At 31.9% G+C, this 23,826-nt stretch overlaps 2 protein-coding genes across 9 annotated transcripts in view; one reads left to right on the top strand and one right to left on the bottom strand.

Moving 5' to 3' along the window:
- Positions 1-684, top strand: part of LOC115888162 (echinoderm microtubule-associated protein-like 2) — a 196,265-nt gene extending 195,581 nt beyond the window's left edge. For all 8 annotated transcript variants that reach the window (XM_030907766.1, XM_030907768.1, XM_030907767.1 and 5 more), the window contains one exon: positions 306-684. In XM_030907766.1, coding sequence (XP_030763626.1) covers positions 306-431 — 126 coding nt within the window. In that variant the 3' untranslated portion in view covers positions 432-684. The remainder of the gene's footprint in view (positions 1-305) is intronic.
- An 11,480-nt stretch (positions 685-12,164) lies between these two features.
- The window catches only part of LOC115888121 (pecanex-like protein 1), a 68,734-nt gene continuing 57,072 nt past the window's right edge, over positions 12,165-23,826 (bottom strand). The window contains exons 26-34 of the mRNA XM_030907705.1: positions 23,476-23,649; positions 21,358-21,616; positions 19,244-19,404; positions 18,991-19,183; positions 18,749-18,936; positions 17,264-17,472; positions 17,034-17,174; positions 15,041-15,197; positions 12,165-12,941 (exon numbers count right to left, since the gene is read on the bottom strand). Of these exons, the coding sequence (XP_030763565.1) occupies positions 15,057-15,197; positions 17,034-17,174; positions 17,264-17,472; positions 18,749-18,936; positions 18,991-19,183; positions 19,244-19,404; positions 21,358-21,616; positions 23,476-23,649 (1,466 nt within the window). The 3' untranslated portion in view covers positions 12,165-12,941; positions 15,041-15,056. The remainder of the gene's footprint in view (positions 12,942-15,040; positions 15,198-17,033; positions 17,175-17,263; positions 17,473-18,748; positions 18,937-18,990; positions 19,184-19,243; positions 19,405-21,357; positions 21,617-23,475; positions 23,650-23,826) is intronic.

Below are 23,826 nucleotides of genomic sequence, written 5' to 3'. Positions count from 1 at the left end.
TTTAAAAAATGTTTAAAAATAAATAATAACAATAATAGCATGAAAATCTCAAATTATCCGCTTTCACAAAAAAATCTTGTATGAAATTCGTTGCGAAAAGAGTGTTTTTTAAGCACTCGGCGCATTGTCCGTCCATTGACAATTTTGCGTCCAGGGCTTAAAACATTCATTCCGCAACTTGTTACATAACTAGCTCTTTAAGCAGAGGCGGCTCGTGACATAACACAACCCCCCCCCCCTCCCCATAAATTTAAAATTATTATATTAGGTAACACATTAGTTAATAAAATTATATCTAATTTTAGTCGCTGTGTCATAGTTATGGAGGTCACAGCAGTCACGTGACGGCAGTCAATTTCTTGCACGACGACTCTAGGGTTGTTTCCATTGGTGGAAAGGATACCGCCGTTCTGCAGTGGACCGTATCGTAAAATTTTCGTTGATACGTAAGTTTTCGAGTAAAATCAAAAAAGGTTTTACAATTTTAAGCCGCGAACAACCGACTAAACGAGGCCTTATTACTTAAAAGATTATTTACAATTTCGAGAGTGCCCTATAACAGTTGTATAAAAGTTAGAAGTTTAAAAAATATTTGTAACTTGAAATATATACATAAATATTTCGTTCATTCTTTCCATTCCGTTTATGTAATAAGTCTTATTAAAAGAAATAATAAATCATGGTATATCATTTTTTAATTGTATAATTTACAAGGTATTTGAATGTCACTTTTATATTTTTATTTCATTTTGAGTTTTTATTTAACAAAAATTGTGCCAGATTATATTATCTTAGAAGTATTTTTAAAAATGTAACATTTGAAAATTTCGCCTTTTATTTATAATATATTTTTTTAATTGTGTATTTTTTTCGTGAACTGTATTGTGTGATAAATAAACTATTCCTATACTGTTCTTTAACTTTAAAGTTCCTATTCATTATCCATAGAAATCTTACATTACAACGTATAAGGTTTGAGTTCTTAATTTAAATTATCTCGACCGACGAAATAATTTTAAAAAAATGTTAAGCTTGATTTTCATGCATCCGTTGTCCGACGATACGTTGATACGCTATTAATTTTATTGGTAGAATTTAAAGACTTTGATTGGTTAGAAAATAACGCAGTTTTTAAATTTATTGCATTTTCATGCCTCCGTTTATCGGATATACGTTGCGTTAGTGCCATTTTATATTTTCGTTTCCATAACGATTTTGCTATTTTACTTATATTTTTATTAAGGTTAGATTAAATTTGTCAAAAAAGTGTCAAAACGTCCGTTATCGTATGAACGGGTCCGTTGGCGGGCTGAAGTAAAATATTTACGGATGAAAAGTGGCGCGAAACCGCTATGACCAATCAGAGCACCGTCGCGTCGGACCATCGTATCAACGTATAACGGATGCATGAAAAATCAGATGTTAATCATCCTCTTAACAGAGGATTAAGCAGCATATTGTAATCGCAAAACATTTTCTGATGCACGTCATCAATCATATCGACGTTGACATTAAAGTCTATAAACCTGACTAAATGAAATTTTGCCAAAAATGTTTAAATTTGTTGTATAATTTACGATATCGAGCAGCTCTTCATTTTACTTTATAGAGCAAATGATTGTAACAGATATTTTATTTAGATTAAAGCTGCAAAAATGAGTTTAAACCGAATTTTATTATCGCTATGTTGGTCACATTGCGCCGTGTTCAGCAATGTTGTCCTTTATTATTTGACAATTATCCTAACGTCAGTCATTATTTTGTATAATATCATGTTGTTGTTGAATCTTTGTGAACAATTCTCGTTTTTTTGCCTATTTTCGTAGTCTTTTTTTAAAAATTGCACTTTTAAGCACAAATAGTTCTTTTAAGAAATTAAATTTCGAATTTTTGTATTGCATTTCTTGAAATTGTGTGTTAAAAACGTGCCGAAGCGTTTAAACAGTCGAAGCAAAGAGCTTGTAGCTTCCCTGATAAACAATTTGAACGAGAACGTGACAATCAAGGTCCTTTATTACCCTTGACTGCAGTCAGAGAAGTAAGTTTGATTGATAAGCACTTTATACCACTTTCAAATTTAGTTTTTATTAAATTCTGTGATTATTAGTTTGTGCATTAATAGCCCCCTCTTACTTGTTATTACCGCTTATGGCGTACATCAATAAATAAATAAATAACCCCATAATAATGCTTAGAATAATCTTCATAATGGACTAGTTTTTGCTAATATATGTAATAAGTAAAATAAGCTATAAAACAAATAAATCAGTTATTTACTAAAATATTAGTTATTAAATTAAAAATAAAACGTAAAACTCTTTAAAAAATGATATAATAAATATATTATTTGTCAATTTTAAATTAATATTCATCTCATAAATCCATCACAATCTGGCAGCGCTGTCGCCATCGCTTGTCACTCAACGTTGATCACGTGCATCGGAAATAGTTTTGCGATTACCATATTTTTTTATAAAGAATGATATTAAGAATATGATTGACTTACCTTGGATTAACTCCAAAAAGTATACTGGTACTTTACTGCATACTTTACTGGTTTCAAAGTTGTTGAAAGGACATCTGACAGAACTTGATTAGTAAACAGTCAATCGACTGAACGCTGCTGGGTAAATACTTCAGAAACGTGTTTAGAGTTCCTTTTAGAAAACTTAAGCACAGAAGAATTTCTGGTAATTATTGGGAAAACTGGAAATCGTCAGATTTTCACCAAAATTGGTATACACCCTATTTTGAGGTCGTAGATTACGAATCTTTTTTCTTGGCGGTCTCTTACCGTTTTTCAGAAAAACGGAGAATTATTTCAACATCGACTTTTTCTTAATTTCTCATATTTTTCAGGTTTTCTAGCACATGTTTTGTTAAGTATTCAATAAACAATGATGTTATTGCTATTTTCTGTTACTTTTTTAACCAATTCTATGCATAATAGAGGAAAATTTGCTAAAATAAATTTGTAAACAATCTGAAAATGTTGGGTTATGTGTTTCTGGCATTTAAAGCAACGTTGCCAATGCTAAACCTAAATTTAGCGTGTTTTTTCGCTCATTCTGGGATTACGAAAGGCGATCATAATTGCTATTTTACCAACGAGATCTGACTATTTATAACCACGAAGTTGCACGAAAGAGTTTTGATTGCAGTGGTTACAGCTTCCATGCGGAGGGTGTTAATCTTTTGTTGTTATATTATATCAAAAAAAGAATAACCGCCTCCGCAAAGAAGTTAAAACCAATGCAATCAAAACTCTTTCGTGCAACTTCGCGGTTATAAATAGTCTTTATAACTTGATATAATATAACAACAAAACATTAACACCCTCCGCATGGAAGTTGTAACCAATGCAATCAAAACTCTTTCGTGCAACTTCGTGGTTTAATTGTATATTTAATTATTGTCGATCTCATAATAGCTAATTTAAAATCCCTAGTCACCCGAAAAAATAAAAGATATGGCAACGTTGCAAATTTTCAAATTTCTAGATTAGGTCTAGAATATATTTGTCTCTCTCATTAGATAGGAGAGAGAAAGAATGATATATCAAATGTCAAACTTCCATCTTGTCTCAATTTTCTTTGTTATTTTCAGAGGTTATTTTGTTAAGAATAATGTTTTTCAGTAAAATTTTGGACATTTTTCTTTCCCCAATCAAGTGTGGCTTTTAGATAAACTATAATATAATGAAAATATAGTGAAATTATTACTTTATAGGGCCGAAATAGAGAAAAATTCATGTTGAAATAATTGTCCGTCTTTGTGAAAAACGGTAAGAGACCGCCAAGAAAAAAGTTTAGATTCGTAATCTACGACCTCAAAATAGAGTGTATACCAATTTTGGTGAAAATCGGACGATTTTCAGTTTTCCCAATAATTACCGAATTTCTAAATAAAAGGCAATTCATAATTATTTACATTACTTTTTTCTTTAATAGGATTTCTTGTACAAAATTTAGATCTTGAACATCTAAACGAAAAAATCACAGTAACTATACCTTTTAAGAACTAAACAAATGATATTCCCTTTTTAGATAAATGGTCTATAACAATGTATGAAATAAATATCACTAAAAAATTCTCATAAGAATGTTAAAAACTTGTCTGCAATATGGTTGACTATCCATTTATCTGTTTGATTTATTGCTAATAGACCTAAAGTTGCTTTGGTATGCTGTGTAATAAAAAATCTTTAATAAACGCGTACATTTTTAACATTCTTAAATGGAGTGGTTTTTTATTATTGCAAAAACATTTAAAGACCAACAGCGTTTTCAGATGAAGCGGAGCGTCCGCGCTGTTCGCACGCGTGTTTTTTCAAGATAGCCGTCGAACGAAATCATCCGGACGGAGCATACGCGACCCATGTGAAATTGTTCATATAAACTCATGGTAATTGCTCGAAGTCGCGGATGGTCCGCTCCATCTAAAAGCGCTGCAAGATTTGAACTAGGTTAAAATCATAGCCAAAAAATTTATGTGTGTCAGGAATTGTTTTGTTACCAACATAAAGGATACTATTGTTTTTTAGATACTTAAATACAGGGTAGTTCGGAACTGTATTCCGGAAACTTCGGCAGCATATTCTGCAGCTAAAAATAGATAAAAAAGTTCGTATTAATGTATGTCTTAAAATGCTTAGTTTCGGAGATACAGGGTGTAGAAGTTTCATTTTTATTTCGATTTTTTTCAAATAATTTCTGAAGTAACGTCAATATTTGGATTAAAATTGGTGTCTGGGAGTTTTTTGACTTGGGAAATTTGATTTTGATGTCAATATGACTACTACTTGTAGAGGGCGCCACCTACATATTTTTAACTGGTTTTAAGAGTAATAACTTTTCGTCCGTACCTGTATAAAACTACTAAGGTAAAAAATGTACATTTACGATATTTTTTCCGTAAAAAAGGTCTCTTGGTAAAAATCGCTACGAGTAATGGTTCGCCAGATATTTGGAATCGAAGTTATCAATATCTGTCATCATTGACATAAATTAAACATGTTGACTAAATAGTTATTAGACTGAAATCCTAAATTTGAAATGTTTTTCTACCAAAACTTCAACAGAAACGGTCTTATGTATTATTAATTTAATAAAATAAGAAGTTCCCAAATTTATCATTTCAGTCAAATCACTATCTACTATCTACTCAACATGTTTATTTTTTTGTCAATAATGACATGTATTGACTATTTCCATTCTAAATATTTTGAGAACGGTTGCTCTTAGCGATTTTTACCAAGAGACATTTTTAACAGAAAAAATCGCGGAAATCTATATTTTTTCACTCAGTAGTTTTACACAGGTACGGACGTATAGTTATTACTCTTCAAAACAGTTAAAACACGTGTAGGTGACGCCACCTACAAGTAGGAGTCATATTGACACCAAAATCAAATTTCTCATATCAAAGAACTCCCAGACGCCAATTTTCATTAAATATTGACGTCACTTCAGAAATTATTTGGAAAAAATCGAAATAAAAATGAAACTTCTACACCCTGTATCTCCGAAACTAAGCATTTTAGGACATACATTTATATGAACTTTTTTACTTATTTTATCTGCAGAATATTCTGCCAAAGTTTTCGAAATACTGTTCGGACCACCCAGTATAATAAAATCGGAACGCGCTCAATTATTAATTTTGGAACGCACTTGAAATTTTTTAAATAATATGAACTGATCCCAGACATACCTTAAATCGGATATTAGATAAATAATCTTAACCTAACATAATGTTGAACTACAAATTACCTATTGCACATTGGAAAGACGTAAAAGCTGCGTTACGATTCGTATTAAATCGTTTTATATTTTAAAGATTATACACTTCCCCAATAAATTAACCCACCACAAAAAAATAACGAAAAGTTTAAGTTAAGTTTTTGTCAAAACCGCTTATCCGATTTGGACGATTTTTTTTTGAATGATAGGTTATTCTTTCCACAATGTTGCTATACTAACTGTATTTTGATAGAAACCCTTTTTATGCTAATACCGGGTGTAGCAATTATAACGTGTTTTTTTAATAAAATTTGTTACACCCTGTAGAGTTGATCAGTTACAGTATCAAGTTAAAATTGAAATCATATTTTAGCCTTATCTTTTTTTACATTTTGTTTTTTTTTATTTACTCCATTATCTTCCTTATTACACGAGAAACAACATTTTATAGGATGACATGATTTAATATTAGTTTTAATTAAGATTTTTCCATTTTACTCACTAAAGTAAGTAGCAGGCTATGGAAAAACACGGATTACCAGTAAATGTCAAATAGAGATGTTAGTTTCTGTACAAACTTGTACTTGTTATTAGTATCTCTGAGGTGAGTTTGAAGGGTCCGAGCTGTTACGAAACGTTGTCTTAATGTTGAGAGTTTTAAAAAACGTTCCTGAATCGGATTGGTTCTTCGATTTCTGCCTTGTCCCGGCCTGCGACAATTACTCCCAGTATCTCTATACCGTTGTATAAAGCTTGATTTTCATGCATCCGTTGTCCGACGATACGATGATACGTATTAATTTTATTGGTTGAATTTAAAGGCTTCGATTCGTTAACTGTTTCTAATCAATTGAAGTGTTTAAATTCAACCAATAAAATTAATATCGTATCAACGTGTCGTCGGATAACGGATGCATGAAAATTAAGCTTAACTGGTGAAATGGTTGAGTGAGTTACATTAAATCGTTCACCAATTCTTCGGCAGCTCCAACCATCCTCAGACAATATTAATGCTTGAGCACATTCTTCGCCAGTAAGATTTCTTGTTTCACGTGCACGTTGCATATTTTTGATATAATAAAAGGACGAAAACGACTGACACTGACAACAAGCATCTCTATTTGACATTTACTGATAATCCGTGTTTTTCCATAGCCTGCTACTTACTTTAGTGAGTAAAATGGAAAAATGTTAATTAAAACCAATATTAGATCATGTCATCCTATAAAATGTTGTTTCTCGTGTAATAAGGAAGATAGTGGAGTAAATAAAAAAACAAGATGTAAAAAAAGATAAGGCTAAAATATGATTTCAATTTTAACTTGATACTGTAACTGATCAACTCTACAGGGTGTAACAAATTTTATTAAAAAAAACACGTTATAATTGCTACACACGATATTAGTATAAAAAGGGTTCCTATCAAAATACAGTTAGTATAGCAACATTGTGGAAAGAATAACCTATCATTCAAAAAAAATCGTCCAAATCGGGTAAGTGGTTTTGACAAAAACTTAACTTAAACTTTTGGTTATTTTTTTGTGGCGCGTTAATTTATTGGGGAAGTGTATTAATATTTCTCATGTATCTCCATAAGTAAACGTGTCTACATACATACACCTTAATATAAAATGTACTTTAAACTCAAAAATCGGCCTCTGAATTTTTCTGCAATAATAAACAATCACCCTGTACAACTTCCAACATAATTGAAGACTAAACCGCTACTATAAATAAGATAGGAAGTAGTTTTAGTGAAGCATACAACAAGTGCGGATATAATTTTAACTTACATATCTAAGTTAAACTTTAGTAGTAAATGTACAAAAGATCGTTGTAATGCTTAACTAACCGAGAAATGATGTCTATACAAAACCATATAAAAAAATCAGTCTATATTTATTTAAGGCAACCGTGTAACAATGAAGAAAGATATGAGCTGTTAGTGCTTTTCTTTTTACATATAGTAGAAACAACTTCGACTTGTTAATACTAATAAAAATAATAAATAGGGTATAGAACACTGCAGCTCAATATCTTCCGTTATATAATTATTACATAAGAAGCGTTTTATATACACTATTTAAAAATAAATACTATAACAATTTGATAATTCTTTGGACGCCTTGGCAAACAGTTTTTATTCTTTACTAAATTACAGCAACAGAAATTATTTAACATTGTCCGTATTTTAAAAAGCTGTCTTTAAAGGCTGGTGGAAAGTGTCCAAGTGTGTCCAAATAAGTGTCCAAGTGTATTTGGACTAACTCAACTGGATTCTGCCATATAAATATACTTATATGGATGTTACGCGCGTCTCACTTTTATTATAGAGTTTGAGTTGGCTTCGTAGCATCCAAGTAAGTTGGCAGCCAGCCTACTTACTTTGAGAAAAGCCTTTCAACTCGACTTCAACAAAACAGTCAATACTATACAAACAACGTACAAGTTAGACGCCAGTAGTATTATTATAAGTACAGTTATATAGCATCCAAGTGTACTTGTCCAGATCCAAGTAGAGACGCCACTTGTATCAAATATACTAGGACGCTGCGCGCGTCTTACTTGGATGTTGTTTAGATTGTACCAACTGATTTAAAATCAGTTGATACGATTCAAGTGGCGTCAAATTAAGACGTGGACAGCGTCCAAGTGTATTTGATTCAAGTACACTTTGATCTTGTCAACCAGGATTTTTTTAAGAATAGCGAATATTCCTATGTTACGAGCGAGTTATACAGCGTGTTTCTTTAATAAATGGCAAGTATTTTAAAGCTTGATTTTCATGCATTCGTTGTCCGACTAGTACGAGAGCTAGCCACGTCGGAAAAACAAGTATTTTAAGACGTCTGGCTCTTTGATATATGTTTTACCATGTTCTCTAGAACAGCATGCGGCCCGTCTGGCTGCCGGTAACGTTGCGTTCCCTACTGCGCATTGAAAGAAGATCCTATATTTTTATTAGTCCTTTAAATTCTAGTATTGAATATAAATCGAACGTGTCTCCATAGCGCAGTGCGTAGAGTTTCCGACCACGAACCGATGATCCAGAGTTCGAATCCGGGTCAGGGCAAAGACTTTTTATTTTATTTTCGTTTATTTTGTTTTCGTTATATTTGTTTTTTGAATAATACCTACTTTACTATCAGAATGTAAACGAAAATAAAATAAAAAAGTCTTTGCCCTGACCCGGATTCGAACTCTGAATCATCGTTTATGGGTCGGAAACTCTACGCACTGCGCTATGGAGACATGTTCGATTTATATTCAATACTAGAATTTATAGAACTAAATTAATAAAAAGTATAGGATCTTCTTCCGATGCGCAGTAGTGAACGCAACGGGCATCGACAGCCAGACATAGTAAAAGATATATCAAAGAGCCAGATGTCTTAAAATACTTTGTCGAAAACGTTGCTAGCTCTTAGACTAGACGATACGTTGATACGATATTAATTTTATTGGTAGAATTTAAGGACTTTGATTGGATAGAAAATAACGCAGTTTTTAAATTTATTGCATTTTGCAGTAGCTGGGTGCAGTAGCTGTAGTAGCTATTGCTAAATCAAATCACATTGTAGCCTCATCTTTTGTGAACATTTTGTTTTTTTAATCACGACATTTTTAGCAATAGCTACTACAGCTACTGCTCCCTGCAGGGTGTCACAAAGTTCGGGTAAAAAACTTCGTCTTATTGTGGCGTCCTGTATATGCTTAAAATAAATTCGGAATAAAAATGTCTGACTTAGCATCCGTTAAGAAGGAATTAATTTAGAATTTAAAAAAAAAATCATCAAAATCTAATGAGCGGTTCGCGAGAAATTCAACTCTGAAATTGGGACTAGCTTTTAGTGGCCGGTTTTTTTTGCCGGTGAGTGTATTATATAAACATCATTAATTTGATCAATTATTTTTATTAACAAGTATTTTAAAAAAAATCATCAAAATCTAATGAGTAGTTCGCGAGAAATCCAACTTTGAAATTGGGACTAGTTTTTAGTGGCCGGTTTTTTTGCCGGTGAGTTTATAATATATTAGACACTTTTAAATAATTTCTGTGGCTGAATATTTAACATTTCACCAAATCCCATGGGTATCGTCAATTAATTAACAAAAAATTCTATATGAATATAAAAGTATGCAAAAATTATATGTTAATTTTGGGAGGAAACATCATTCTCCCTTTATCACATAAGTATACTATGCAAAACATTTAATAATTCTGATATAAAGAAATAAGTATATTAACGTAGTTTTTTTGCAGTTACTTTTTTGCCCTTACTTGTTTTTTCTTTTTTCTTAATAAAATGTAAAATATATAATTTAATTAATGAGGAAGGTAAGGTTTCAAAATATTATTTTTTTCTGGTTTGTCTCTTATTTATATTGAAGTAATAATTCTACTTTAAAAAATGGTTCAGGAATTACAATAATAAAGGATTAAGAACCAAATTTAAATATCTTTTAGTAACGATTTGCCGAATTTGGCACATTTAGATGACTGGAAACCGCAAGTGATGAAATCCTTTATTATATATTTATACTATAGCTTTGTTAAGTTAATTAAAAATACCAACAAAATATGCTTAAACGTATATTTTACTAATATTTTTAAGTTTTTAATCGAAATAGAATTCCATTGCAGGAAATGCAACCAATAATGGAAGTTACTAACAACATGTATATTATAAAATAGTATCTTTTGTAAGCTTGATTGACAATAACCAAGGGAAATGATGTATCAATAACTAATAAAATCAATATAAATAACGTCTATACCTTTAAATCAATCTAGTATTGAAATCAGTGTTTAAAGAAAAGGTTTTTTTCTAAAATAACTTCATTCAAATCTATATAAAAAACATTTTTGGGGAATTAACAAATCTAATAATGTCACTTAAATGTATCTAATTATCATTTTATTACATATAATTTAAGATCCAGTAGCTGTCAAACATATCTTAAAGCATACAGCTCGAGATATTTTAGATTTATTCAAATTAGACTGTTTAAAAAGGCTATATTAATTATTTTATACTGTCTTTTTTATACTTATCTTTTTATTTTTTCTTATAATAATTCACATGCAAAGTCTCATCAAAATATAGATAAATATGATTTTTAAAGACTTGTGGACAGACTTTTATAGCCAAGTTTCTACCTTGGGGTCACGAAAAGGCCCCCTTTGGGCCAAACTGACATTAGTCACAAATTTTGAAGTATATTAGTGGCAAAAGTTAGAAGTTTGTTAACTATTTTCACTAATTGAAAATTACTACCACTAATTTTGACGTTCTGAATTACAGACATTGAAATTAGAGGATTAAACTTCTAAGCAAATTGAAACCACTAATTTAATCCACTAATTTCGAGATTCTGAATGAAGCTTCAATCTTCTCATTTAAAAGAAAATCCACATAAAATCTTAAGTTGTGTACTTCAACATATACTAAGGGCTGGCAAAGGTTAGTCTTTTGTCGAGATTTCCGTATGTAAAAAGAGTACAATGCGTTTATAATGTACTGAACAAAGAGAGAACACTAAACAGGTTGCCAAACGTATGAAATAAACCGAGAAACTGTACACATTGCTAAGAGACGTGGAAGGGAATATAGCAGATTTGTCGCAGTTGGCCGGTCGATCAGTACCTCTGTCAGTACTTAAAGTTCTAGGGAAAGGTGTACATCACGCGTTCTTCACGATTAAATTACGCCTCGCGATACTTTATTTGTTTATCTATTAACGAGTCGTTGTAATTTCCCCTATAGCTTGTAAATTTTTAAGTGCAAGTTAGAAACACGTGCACTTTTGGTAAAAAAAGTGGAATTGAGTTAGTGTTCGACCGTGATTGCGCTATTAGAACTCTGAATTCAAAAATCAATATCTCGAAATCTATTAGAAATAATTGATTGTAGTCTTTTTCAAAAACTTTCTTAATATTTCTGCTATATTTTCTTCGGAGACAGTATGTGAAAATCTGTATAAATATAAAAGTTACACGATTGCTGAAAATAAATTGCTATGCACTAGAAGTAAATGGATGGTTAATTTAAAATTTTTGAATGGAAAAGAGCAACCTTGTGGAATTTTTCTCATTTAAACATATTATAAAAGATCCGATCTTCAAAATAAAAAAAGTTTCTAAAATGGTTCTTAAGTTTGAATTGTTATGTGTTAAAAAGTTGAGTTTTTAAATTATCGCGATTACTGACAGTTTTATCGTTATAAAAAATGGACACCCTAACGATATCCTTATAATTCCATTTCAGATGCTCAGAAACATATCTAATGATTTTATCTAGTTATCTTTTCGAACAAAAAGTCGTTTAAAAATAAGCGGTTTGCGATCGTGATTTTAGTCTACCTGATAGGGAAAGGTGTACCGGCAACTCCGCAACAGCACACCATCGCATTTCTCTCACTCCTACTTAATAAGATCCCTATGCGATTTCCTTCCACACAGGTAAGTTCCGACCCAAAAGTAATAGTTGCCAGCACTGTATAAAAGGAAATCCACAAAAAATCTTAAGTTGTGTACTTCAACTTATATGTCTGACGTCTACTGGAATCGTATATCTGTATAATATATCTCACTGAATATTATTCTGTACAGGACAAATCTAAACTGCCTCTAAGTAAAATGACTCAATATAAATACAATTGTAAAAATTACTTATTCCTGTATAAGTATTATTTAAATAATATTTGATTTGTTTATTAACTAAAGTGTTTTTATGTATTCACTTTAATGTAAATTTCAAGATTAGAGCCTTTTATTAAATATTTTTCCATATATAAGTGCCATACCGTCCAAAAATGACATCCTTAAGAACATTATGTATATAGTTTAGTGCCTTCTACACCGCATTTTAAAAAAAGTCACACGTGGTGCATATATACAAATAAATAATGGAATGTAAAAGATATAAAGTACAAAACGGATGTCACTGGACATTCTCTTATTTAAAAGGAATGAATAGCTCTAAAGGTTCGTGCCTTATTTTTATAAATTGGAAGTACAATAAGGCAAATAAACAGTTTGATAGTAAACACCCTGTATAAAGGTTTCGGAAAGAACTTATTCGGTTTGATCTGATATTTAAACCATATCGTCCGAGAGGAATGGACTCGGCTCTATAATATCAAGAACTTGACAAGTCTTTCGTCCAGTTTCATCATATGCCGCCAATAGAAAAAATCCTAAAAACCATGTAACTTTTAATATACTGTTTGTATAAATATAGGTATTTAAACATAGAATAGACGTGGAGTGTGACTGAATATCTCTGTTTACTAAACATACCACTTGACAGATGACATACTACTTGACTTAGTTCTTACTAAATAAAAGGTCAAGGGGAAAAACATGATAAGCGCCATTTTACTAATTTTAAGGTCTGTTCTCAGAAGAATCACTGACTAGTCAGCACGTTTCTCATTGGTTAAAATGCGTAGAAACCAGACTAACAATCAGGTTTCTAAAGTAAACGCCACGAATGTTTAGGAGTGATTCATCGCTTGGTGAAGTTAGAATCGACACGCGCGCTATCATTTTTACATTAAAAACGTAAATTTTTATCGCAGACGTAGGTTTTTAAAGTCCCGGTCTAATCATCTGCCTGCGCTCCTCCTACTTATTCTAAAATGTTAGCGTGATTGACAAAGACGATAGTATATCGCGTTTCTTTGATTGATTCGTTTTTGTGCGTCAGTCCATTGGTGTGCTTGCAGTGCGACCCTTTGAATAAGAAGACTAAGGAAGGAGCATAATGCTATCCATGTATTCATGCATGGTGGGCGGAAAAAGCTCTCTAGGGTGGGGATCCTTGACAGTTCTGTTTGACGATTCATTTGACACATTTGAATTTGATTTGAAATTTTGTGGATTTGTCAGTCTTTACGGAGCTTATTTTATGTTATTTATTATTTATTCTACTACTGATAGTTGTATAAAGGTAGTAAATCTAGATGGAAATTGTGGCAGAACTTAAATTAACAGTGACACTATCGCGATTTATCGAAAAAGACTCTAAAATAGTTGGTTGTGTAGCGTGCGGTAGATCTCGGCAAAAATTGAGTGAAATAATGGAACAACTTTTCGCTAGCAAGTGACTGTATAATATACATACGTGTAGTAAACCGATCATTTATGAAATTCACTTAAATTAACTAAATTATATATTTTTCTTGCATTTTAGGCTTTATTTATTATTTGTCAAAGATTAGATGTCAAAGAATTTAGATACGTTAATTTGACTTACCTGCTTCAGTAGCGTATCGGATGTTTGTGTTAATAAATACTTATTATAACTTATCTATTTTTATTAGAATTATATATTTTTATAACAATTTTAATAACTACCAACATTTATTCACAACGTAAAATAAAACAACAAATTATTGAGTCTACCCCACGTCTACCCTACATCATAGTTTTACATTTTTTAAATAAAATTAGAACGACACTGATAAACCGGAATTTAAGTCGGCCATATTTGAGGCCCATCGCGGTGTAACTAAGATTTTTGATATGCTTCTTCCTTAATCTTCTTATTCAAAGAAAAAAACATATTTGAAGGGCGCCATATTTATGACCCCACAAAACTGCAATTCTTTTCCCATTTAACCGACTCTCTATGTCCACTAGTTTTCGAGATATCCGTAGACAACATCGTATGAAACTCACCCTGTATATCATAGGATTTAATAACTTATTGCCCTGCATAGTTCATACATTTTGTAGGGACTAGTTTCTACCTACTATATTTTTTTAAAATACGAAAATTAAGAAATCGGCGCTTATCAAGTTTTCCATATTTTGGTTTTATGTAAGGAATCTTCTGGGTTCGATGAACAAATATGAGGCGTTAGATAGTAAGGGCGAACTCAACATTGTGTCAAAAAAAATTTTTTTCGTAATTTCATTTTACATTACAATTCCTACCTCATAGAACGATCGAATTGTTGACTTCGCCCTTGCTTCGCCTTCAAACAAACACTTTGAAATAAACGAAAGTTTCAGATATGCGATAGCCGAGCGGGTAGTAAGGGCGAACTCAACAATCTCGCGCGGAACCGATATTGCCAGCGCGTGACTGATTCGTTTAGTAAGCTTGCTTGTCAGTTCATGTTTATTTTACTCTGCCCTTTTGCTGAATTCGCCCGTCTGCAAATTTCTTTAAACTCAATTTTCTCAAAAGTAGCTTTTGTTGAGTTCACCCTTACTATCCGCAACGCCTCATATATGTGTGTTTTTTTGTAAAAAACTAAATAGAAGAAATGGAAATATGGGTATTTACCTAAATTCCCCTTTTGCTATACTTCTGGGCCCAAATCTTGTACTCCACTTTCTGCAATAGGAACGTATTTGTCATCGATTTGAACTAATAAAATTGTTCTATCTACGTGAGACCGCTTGTTGGGATCTCTATGGCAAGGCGTCCACTTATGAACAACCTAAAGCAAATAAAAAGGTTTATTTGAATTATCTTTAATATTGCAGAGGATGCAAATGTGATCAGTTAGAAGTTAAATTTATTTAACTTCTTACTAAGTTTCATTATTTATAGTTGTATATTAGTTTTTAAAAAACATATTCAAAATTGGCACGTGGACCCTAGTTCCTGATCAAAGATAGATATAGGCTTGGTGCGTTTCAGTTGATTTAAAAAAATTCTGTATTCGGCAGAAATCAGAAATTCTATGTGTTTCACGCCGTCCTGGTTACAGTTCATTTTGATCGAATTAACATAATATTGAAATCGTGGCTTTGTCATAATATTTAAGTATTTTAGTTTTTCGCTAGTGCAGTTATTGAAATTATGAAACACTCAGGTACGAGGTTTGTGTGATGTAACGCTGTTTCGGATAGTAAAAAAGAAGCGTAAAAGAATTAGAACTAATAATTAAAAATGTTAATAAAATTCCCGAAAAAATGTTAACGCGTAAAGGAGAGCGTAATTAGGGCGTTGTTGGGTGCAATAACATTCAATAACTCAACTTTTCCGGATATTCAACTCTCCCGAAACAACATTTTATAGCTTCATAGTTTCTTACACGGATTCGATCAAAAGCAAAAATGGATTCAAGTAGTTCAACGGAACAAAAGGTTTTTTACTTTGAAGCCATCTCAAAATTGACCCAAAATATACTAGAGGCAAAATACAGCGAAGAGCAGGGGTAATCAAACAAAAAAAACAGTCCGGCGTCTACTGGAGGAGTTTGTCGTAAAGTTAAAAAAATTAAATAGACATACTATGAGAGGATACAATATAATTTGCAATATTAATGGTATACTTTAACGGACTAGTGATTAAAAGTTTTATGAACATCTTCTAAAATTAATATTACGTACCTTTAACAAATTTCGTTATAGCCGAAATAGCCCCAATTATGACCCCATTAGCAAAACCGGTGATTAAAACTATGCTCGCTACCGTAGTTTAACTTATCTAAAAAGTTTTTTTAGCTGGAATAATAAATTATAATACAAGTTAGACTTTCTGAAGATATCAAAATATTTACTTTTTTATTTTTAGAATTTTTACAAATTATACTTCCTAACACTTTTACAATAATTATATAATAAATTTTTCATATACTCGCTATTTAAACCCATGTATTTGTATATACTAGTTGTTTACGATATTATCCGGTGGCAGCACCGGCGGAGAATGCACCAAGCCTATAGTAGCAATCTCGCAAATGCAACAAGGAAAAAAGAAAATACTACGTCGTTGATATCTTGCAACAGTTCTTGTTGTTTACTTATCCACGATGGCTCTGAAATGAAGATCGCTCTCATTTTGTATGTAAAACTATATAAGGCCTAGGTCAAAATCCAGATATATAAAACAAAAAATGAAAATATTGATTCTATACCAAATGAGAAGAAATATTTCAAGGTATATATCTCGTCGCAATAGAGAAAAAACTACTAAGATTGTAACACAATTTTTTGATAGATACGTTTGATTATTTTATCCATTAGCGTTTTTGGAATCTATCAGAACGATGAAAGGTTATTATTGTTACAGCTAGGTTACGATATTTTAAAGTTATGTTTCTTTTTTGTCCGGTTACAGAGGAATATAACCATTAAAATGTGAAGAGTATTTTAGTTGGTTTGAAAAATTTGTAAAGGTACTAAGAAGTTTCCTATTTCGGTTGTAATGTACATACATTTTGCAGCAGTGGTATAGACATTATTTATCTGTAATATTGCAATTTTTCAATACATTCCTAGTGATTGAACAAAAATAAAACTTAATTCTAAATACTTTAAAATCTTACCGGTCCTTCCATGCCCGTTTTAGGCACCCAATCCTTCCAATAGGAACGACCACCGCGACATCGCATATACTCAGTCGGCCATGACACATCTATCCTTCGGCCCAAATTAATGCAGTCATAAACTAAATTTGGATCCAATATCTAAAAAAAATAACAGATATTTACACTTATTTATTCCACTAATTTTGAGGGTTTAAATGAAGCTTATAAATTTAACAAAAAAGACTAACCTTAACTCGTGAAGCGACAAATTCACTTTCAACATTTTCTGTACTATCTGTAGAGTCTTTTTGTTCAGCAGGCTTATCCTCAGTCGAGTTCTTGTTTTGGCTCTGGGTATCGCTAGTGCGTTCGTCTTTCTCTTTGAACAATCCTGTAAGACTTACCAAGGTCGAACTCGTGGGTTTGCCGACAGAAACTAAGCTGCCACGATTACCGCCTAGAAATAAATAAAACAAAACTCAACTTTATTCGCTATTACACTCTGTACGGGGTGCCATCCATTTTCATGTGTTTTATGTTTTAAATCTTTTAAAAGATTTAAGTCTTTTTTTCCATATATTTTTGTCATAAATTATTAACAGCGGCATCAAATAAGTGTTTAACATCTTTAGTTTCATAAAAATGTAGCTACTATGAAAACTGTATCTTTGTACCGCTGCTCATAAACGAAAAACGCTGTAAAACACACAAAAATGGAACAACTTGTACAAAGTACCACGTAATTTAATTTGATTTAAGTTGATCTTTTTATATGTGTGTTTTTTATGTCCTTGATGTATTTATTTTTTTAATGTTTATTATAGTTGTTTATATATTTTATTCTAATCTGTATCTACAATAAATTAATATAGATATTAAAAAAATCGGTAATGGGTGGCAATTCAAGAAAATTAATATTAACATTTAAAAAATTGGCGCCGGGAGGCACGTATAGTAGCCGCGCATACTAAAATATGTTAATAAAAAGTTGATAGGCAGTTCTTTTAGTTTCAAAGTAAAGGAATTTTTCCAATTTTTTTATCTCAAAAACTGCGACTTGACTGATTTTGATGTTATTACAAATTTTGTTGGAAATATTATTCCTAATCTTAAATTGAAAACCACGTTTCGCTAGCTACTGTAATTTTGGAGTTACGATTTTTTTAAATTTTTACCCCCCCCCCTCCCATGCCCCCTTACCAATCCCCCACCCCCACCAAAAACTAATAGCCAGATTCTCGGGTGCCACAGTATTTTTGTGCCAAATTTGGTTAAAATCGGTTTAGCGGTTTTTGAGTTATCGTGTTACAGACGGATAGACAGACGGCCCAAATAACTCATTTTGAGTGAAATTAAAAAAACTTTTTTTGCTGTTGAACGCCATACCTGTTGGTATGGTCGGCTAGAAAATAAGTATTTAAATTGAATTCTGGTTGTCTGGACTTGAAAAAAAATTAAATTGATTTAAGTCGTTTTACTGATTTAATTTGCATATTATATTGATTTAAGTCTTTACAAAAATGACTTGACTTGAAAGAAAATGATTTAAGTCAAAGACTTAAAACTTAAGTCATTTGAACTTTATATTGAAATTGACTTAAGACATGAATCATTTTAATTTTAGAAATGACTTACGACTTAAGTCTTTTTAAAACTGACTTGTTGCAGCTCTGATTTCCATCAAGGAAGCTGTGAAAATGACTCTAGCATTAGAAGAAACTTATGTAATTTACCTAGAGATCCCCTGCTAAGGCTTGATCCCCTTCCTATGCTCCCAGCCGATCTAAAACTGTCCGTAGATCGTCTAGGTGCAGCTGGAAATGTCATAGGTGTCATAGCGTATACCCCTTCATGGCCCATGCTTATTTCTTCTCTATTTGAGGCTCCACTTGAACAACCTTCCCCACATCGTTTGCGTATTCTAAGAAATATGATAAAAAATACTACACTTCAAAAAAACTTAAGGAAAACATACCTTCTAAACAAATCAAACACATAATTTTTGATCTTCTTCAAGCTAACTGATCCACCAATCAACGAACAGTATTGATCGTTCGTTTCTGCGTAACTGGTCGTTAATGGTGACACATAAATCGGATACCCGATAGGTTGGTCGCATGAAGAATTAATTATATTCCTTAGAGCCTGTTTAGCATTTTGAATACTTCCTGAAAATGTCAATACCGGTTTAGTATTCTATACATTATTCAGGATAAAAAATAAGATACCTCTTTCCGGATTCCTATTTCTTAAATAAACTAATTCTTGCTGTTGGCCAGCCCACAATCCTCTAACGCATTCCTTGTTGATTTTTATCACGCGAAAACTCAGGTACCTTTTGTTCAACATAATTATTTTGTACTCGTCACTGCCTTCATCGAAAACGTGCCTAAAAAGCAGTATTTTATTACAAAAAATACTCCTGATGTAGTATCACAGGCAATATGACACATGATCGCTAGTTGACCTATCAAATGAATATATTAAATTAATGTCGTATTGATGTAATATTGAAGTATTGTAATCGCAAAACATTTTCCGATGCACGTCATCAATCATATTGACATTGACACTAGTCTATAAACCTGACTAAATGAAATTTTGGCAAAAATGTTTAAATTTTGTTGTATAATTTAAGATACCAAGCAGCTCTTCATTTGACTTTATAGAGCAAATGATTGTAAGAGATATTTTATTTAGATTAAAGCTGCAAAAATTAGTTTAAACCGAATTTTATTATCGCTATGTTGGTCACATTGCGCCGTTTTCAGCAAGGTTGTCGTTGATTATTTGACAATTAATTGTAAATTAATCTAATCATTAGGATAGGTTAGGCAGTAGATCTAGCCTAATAAGGATAATAATTATTGTTATCCTAATATCAGTCATTATTTTGTATAATATCGTGTTGTTGTTTTTTTTGCCTATTTTCATATTGTTTTTTTTAATTGTACTTTTAAGCACAAACAGTTCTTTTAAGAACTAAATTTTCGAGTTTTTGTATTGCATTTCTTGAAATTGTGTGTTGAAAATATGCCGAAGCATTTAAAAAGTCGAAGCAAAGGACTTGTAGCTTCCCTGATAAACTACTTTGAACGAGAACGTGACAATAAAGGTCCTTTATTACCCTTGACTGCAGTCAGAAGTTTGATTGATAAGCACATTACACCACTTTCAAAGTTATTTCTACGTTAGTTCATATTAAATTCTGTGATTATAAGTTTGTGCATTAATAGCACCCTCTTACTTGTTATTACCACTTATGGCATTGTAAGATGTACATCAATAAATAAATAAATAACCCATAATAACGCTTAGAATAATCTTCATAATGACTAGTTTTTGCCAATATGTAATAAGTAAAATAAGCTATAAAACAGATAAATCAATATTAATTAGTTATTAAATTAAAAAAAAACGTAAAAATCTTTTAAAAATGATATACTAAATATATTGTTTGTCACTTTTAAATTAACATTCATCTCATAAATCCATCACAATCTGGCTGCGCTATCGCCATCGCTTGTCACTCAAAGTTCACGTGCATCGGAAATTGTTTTGCGATTACCATATCAAATTAATATATTACATTAAAAGATACTATAATAAAATTAAATAAGGATTTTTGCCACTTAACTGCTGATATAGAAATTTAATTCTACGCTGTGTTTGTCATTATGCTCTCACTACCGGTTTCGGAGCCCTACTCCATCATCAGGTGAGCTTGGGCAGATCCACAAAATGACAACCACAGCGCAGAGATAGTTAAATCCGACTTGTCGGAAAGTATCGGTTAGATATTAAGTCCCGAACGGGAGATAGCGGCCTGCGTGCAATGGTAGTACTTTCGTACCACCGAGGCGCAACTATCGATAGTAAAAGGATGGTAAAAAGCTTTTTTTCAGGCAAGCCCAATTATAAAATACCACCATGGCACGCAGGCCGCTATCTCCAGTTCGGGACTTAATATCTAACCGATACTTTCCGACAAGTCGGATTTAACTATCTCTGCGCTGTGGTTGTCATTTTGTGGATCTGCCCAAGCTCACCTGATGATGGAGTAGGGCTCCGAAACCGGTAGTGAGAGCAGGTTGATCCACATTATGACAAACACAGCGTAGAATTAAATTTCTATATCAGCAATTAAGTAGCAAGAATCCTTATATAATTTTATTATATATACCTATACTGCAAGAAATTTGTTTTCTATTTAATAGATACTGTCATATTTAGTGGTATTTTTTAATAGTTTTTAGTTATCTAGTGATATTAGTTAAGTGCATAATCATGTGTTCAAATATAAGGACTCACAGAATCCTTAATAACACTATTTTAGACATACCTTAACGCCAATAAACTAGGCGTCCCACTTAACACGGCATTCCTCCATGCAGGATCTCCTTCGTGGCTAATCACCAATTCTTTCTCGTGCCTGCAAATGGCATCGTACAACGTCGGAAGAATTTCGTACTCCTCTGGAGACATGAAGTGATCTTGATGCAACTTCAAGGACATTCGCACTGCGGGCGCTACCACCGTTTTTAACAGGTCCATGTCGGTGAATACCCACTCATCACGTGGGCAAGTAATACGAAAATCACCTGAAAATTGGAAATAAATTTTCATTGGTCATTGAAGACCTGGATCTTGATTTTAAATATTATTCACAACAACGTCAAGACTTTACAACTATCAAATCAAATTTAAAGTGCTTGAAAGTGGCTATTTTTTCATAGAAATGTTGTACTTTAGAGGTTTGGTTTGGTTTGGTTTGATAAGATATTTTTATATAAAATTGCTTTTCAACAATATATCATGTTCCTCTACCTAAACCTTCTGGTTTCTTCAGTAAAGCCATTTAAAAGATAATAATTGTTAATTGTATAATTGTTTCGTTTAAAGAAAATCGTTACCATGACAAATATTCAAAATTTATAAGTATCAATGAGTTTACGTCTTTGAATAAAAAGACTAAGGAAGGAGCATATCAAAAATCTTAGGTACACCGCGATGGGCCTCAAATATGGCCGACTTAAATTCCGGTTTATCAGTGTTAAAAAATGTAAAACTATGATGTAGGGTAGACGTGGGGTAGACTCAATAATTTGTTGTTTTATTTTACGTTGTGAATAAATGTTGGTAGTTATTCAAATTGTTATAAAAATATAATAAGTATTTATTAACACTAACATCCGATACGCTACTGAAGCAGGTAAGTCAAATTAACGTATCTAAATTCTTTGACATCTAATCTTTGAGAAGTAATAAATAAAAGCTAAAATGCAAGAAAAATATATAATTTAGTTAATTTAAGTGAATTTCATAAATGATCGGTTTACTACACGTATGTATATTATATAGTCACTTACTAGCGAAAAGTTGTTCCATTATTTCACTCAATTTTTGCCGAGATCTACCGCACGCTACACAACCAACTATTTGAGAGTCTTTTTCGATAAATCGCGATAGTGTCACTGTTAATTTAAGTTCTGCCACAATTTCCATCTAGATTTACTACCTTTATACAACTATCAGTAGTAGAAAAAAACAATAAATAACATAAAATAAGCTCCGTAAAGACTGACAAATCCACAAAATTTCAAATCAAATTCAAATGTGTCAAATGAATCGTCAAACAGAACTGTCAAGGATCCCCACCCTAGAGTGCTTTTTCCGCTCACCATGCATGAATACATGGATAGCATTATGCTCCTTCCTTAGTCTTCTTATTCAAAGGTTTACGTGGTAAATTTCTAAAATTGTCATGGTAACGAAATTCTTGAAATGAAACTATGATAATAGTATTATTAATTTTTAAATAGTTCTACTTAATAAACCGGAAGGTTAAGGTATACGAACATGATATATCGTTGAAAAGTAATTTTATTAATCTTTTGATTTTTTGAATAATATACATAGGGTTGAATTTAAAATAACAAAGATTTGAGTAATTTTATAATAAACGGAAATAAATTATATTTTTGTTCTCTCTGTGTAATTGCCAATCGGTTTATTTAGACAGATCGAATATACCGACTTATTAACCCAAATTCTTAACTTTAAAAATGTTTAATTCGTTAACTTATAACCCAAATTCCAACTTTAAAAATGTTTAATTCATGATTTTACCAATGCTTATTCACGATCATGTTTTTGTCAACTTTACCCATTTTATTTATTATCTTATAAACTATTAGAGATAGGGATAGGTCAGTGTAATAGAAAAATTATGAGATATGAAAGTAGTTTCCAAAAATGTAATAATATACTGGGTGTTCCATTTAAAATAAAAAAGATGCTACTACTTTTCGAATGAAGTGGCAACACTGTAATGCTGAAAATATTTTAGAAAGATGGAGCAAGTGCCTTTATGTAAAAATCCAAATTTTCAAAAAAAATCTATTGCGCCGGTTCTCCATAAACGTGTCATCGATCGCCGTGAATCACTTTATATACTCACCTTTAAACAAAGCGTGTAAACCATATAAGAAAAACTCGACACTAGACACCATATTGTGAGATACAGCCCCCAATGCCCGTCGACCTAATAAACTTAAAGCAAAACACAGTAAAATTACTCGTTGTTTTTTGGAATGGTTTCCTCTCCTCTCTAAGCAGTGATTTATCCAGTCACCTACATAGACGAAAATGTTAACTAGATTAAAAAATTATCAGGTTCTGATCGACAATGATATCGATCATTATTATTATAGAATAAGATCCCTGAGTGATAAGACATAACTTATTTTCACAAGGATGAATCCTTAGGCTCTCAGTAGTCCTCTCATGTGCTTTGAATACCGGCGTGTTT

The sequence above is a fragment of the Sitophilus oryzae genome, unplaced genomic scaffold (assembly GCF_002938485.1).
Source record: "Sitophilus oryzae breed Bouriz unplaced genomic scaffold, Soryzae_2.0 scaffold_684_pilon_pilon, whole genome shotgun sequence".
NCBI lineage: Eukaryota > Metazoa > Arthropoda > Insecta > Coleoptera > Curculionidae > Sitophilus > Sitophilus oryzae.
This window is presented reverse-complemented; position numbering and strand designations above follow the sequence as displayed.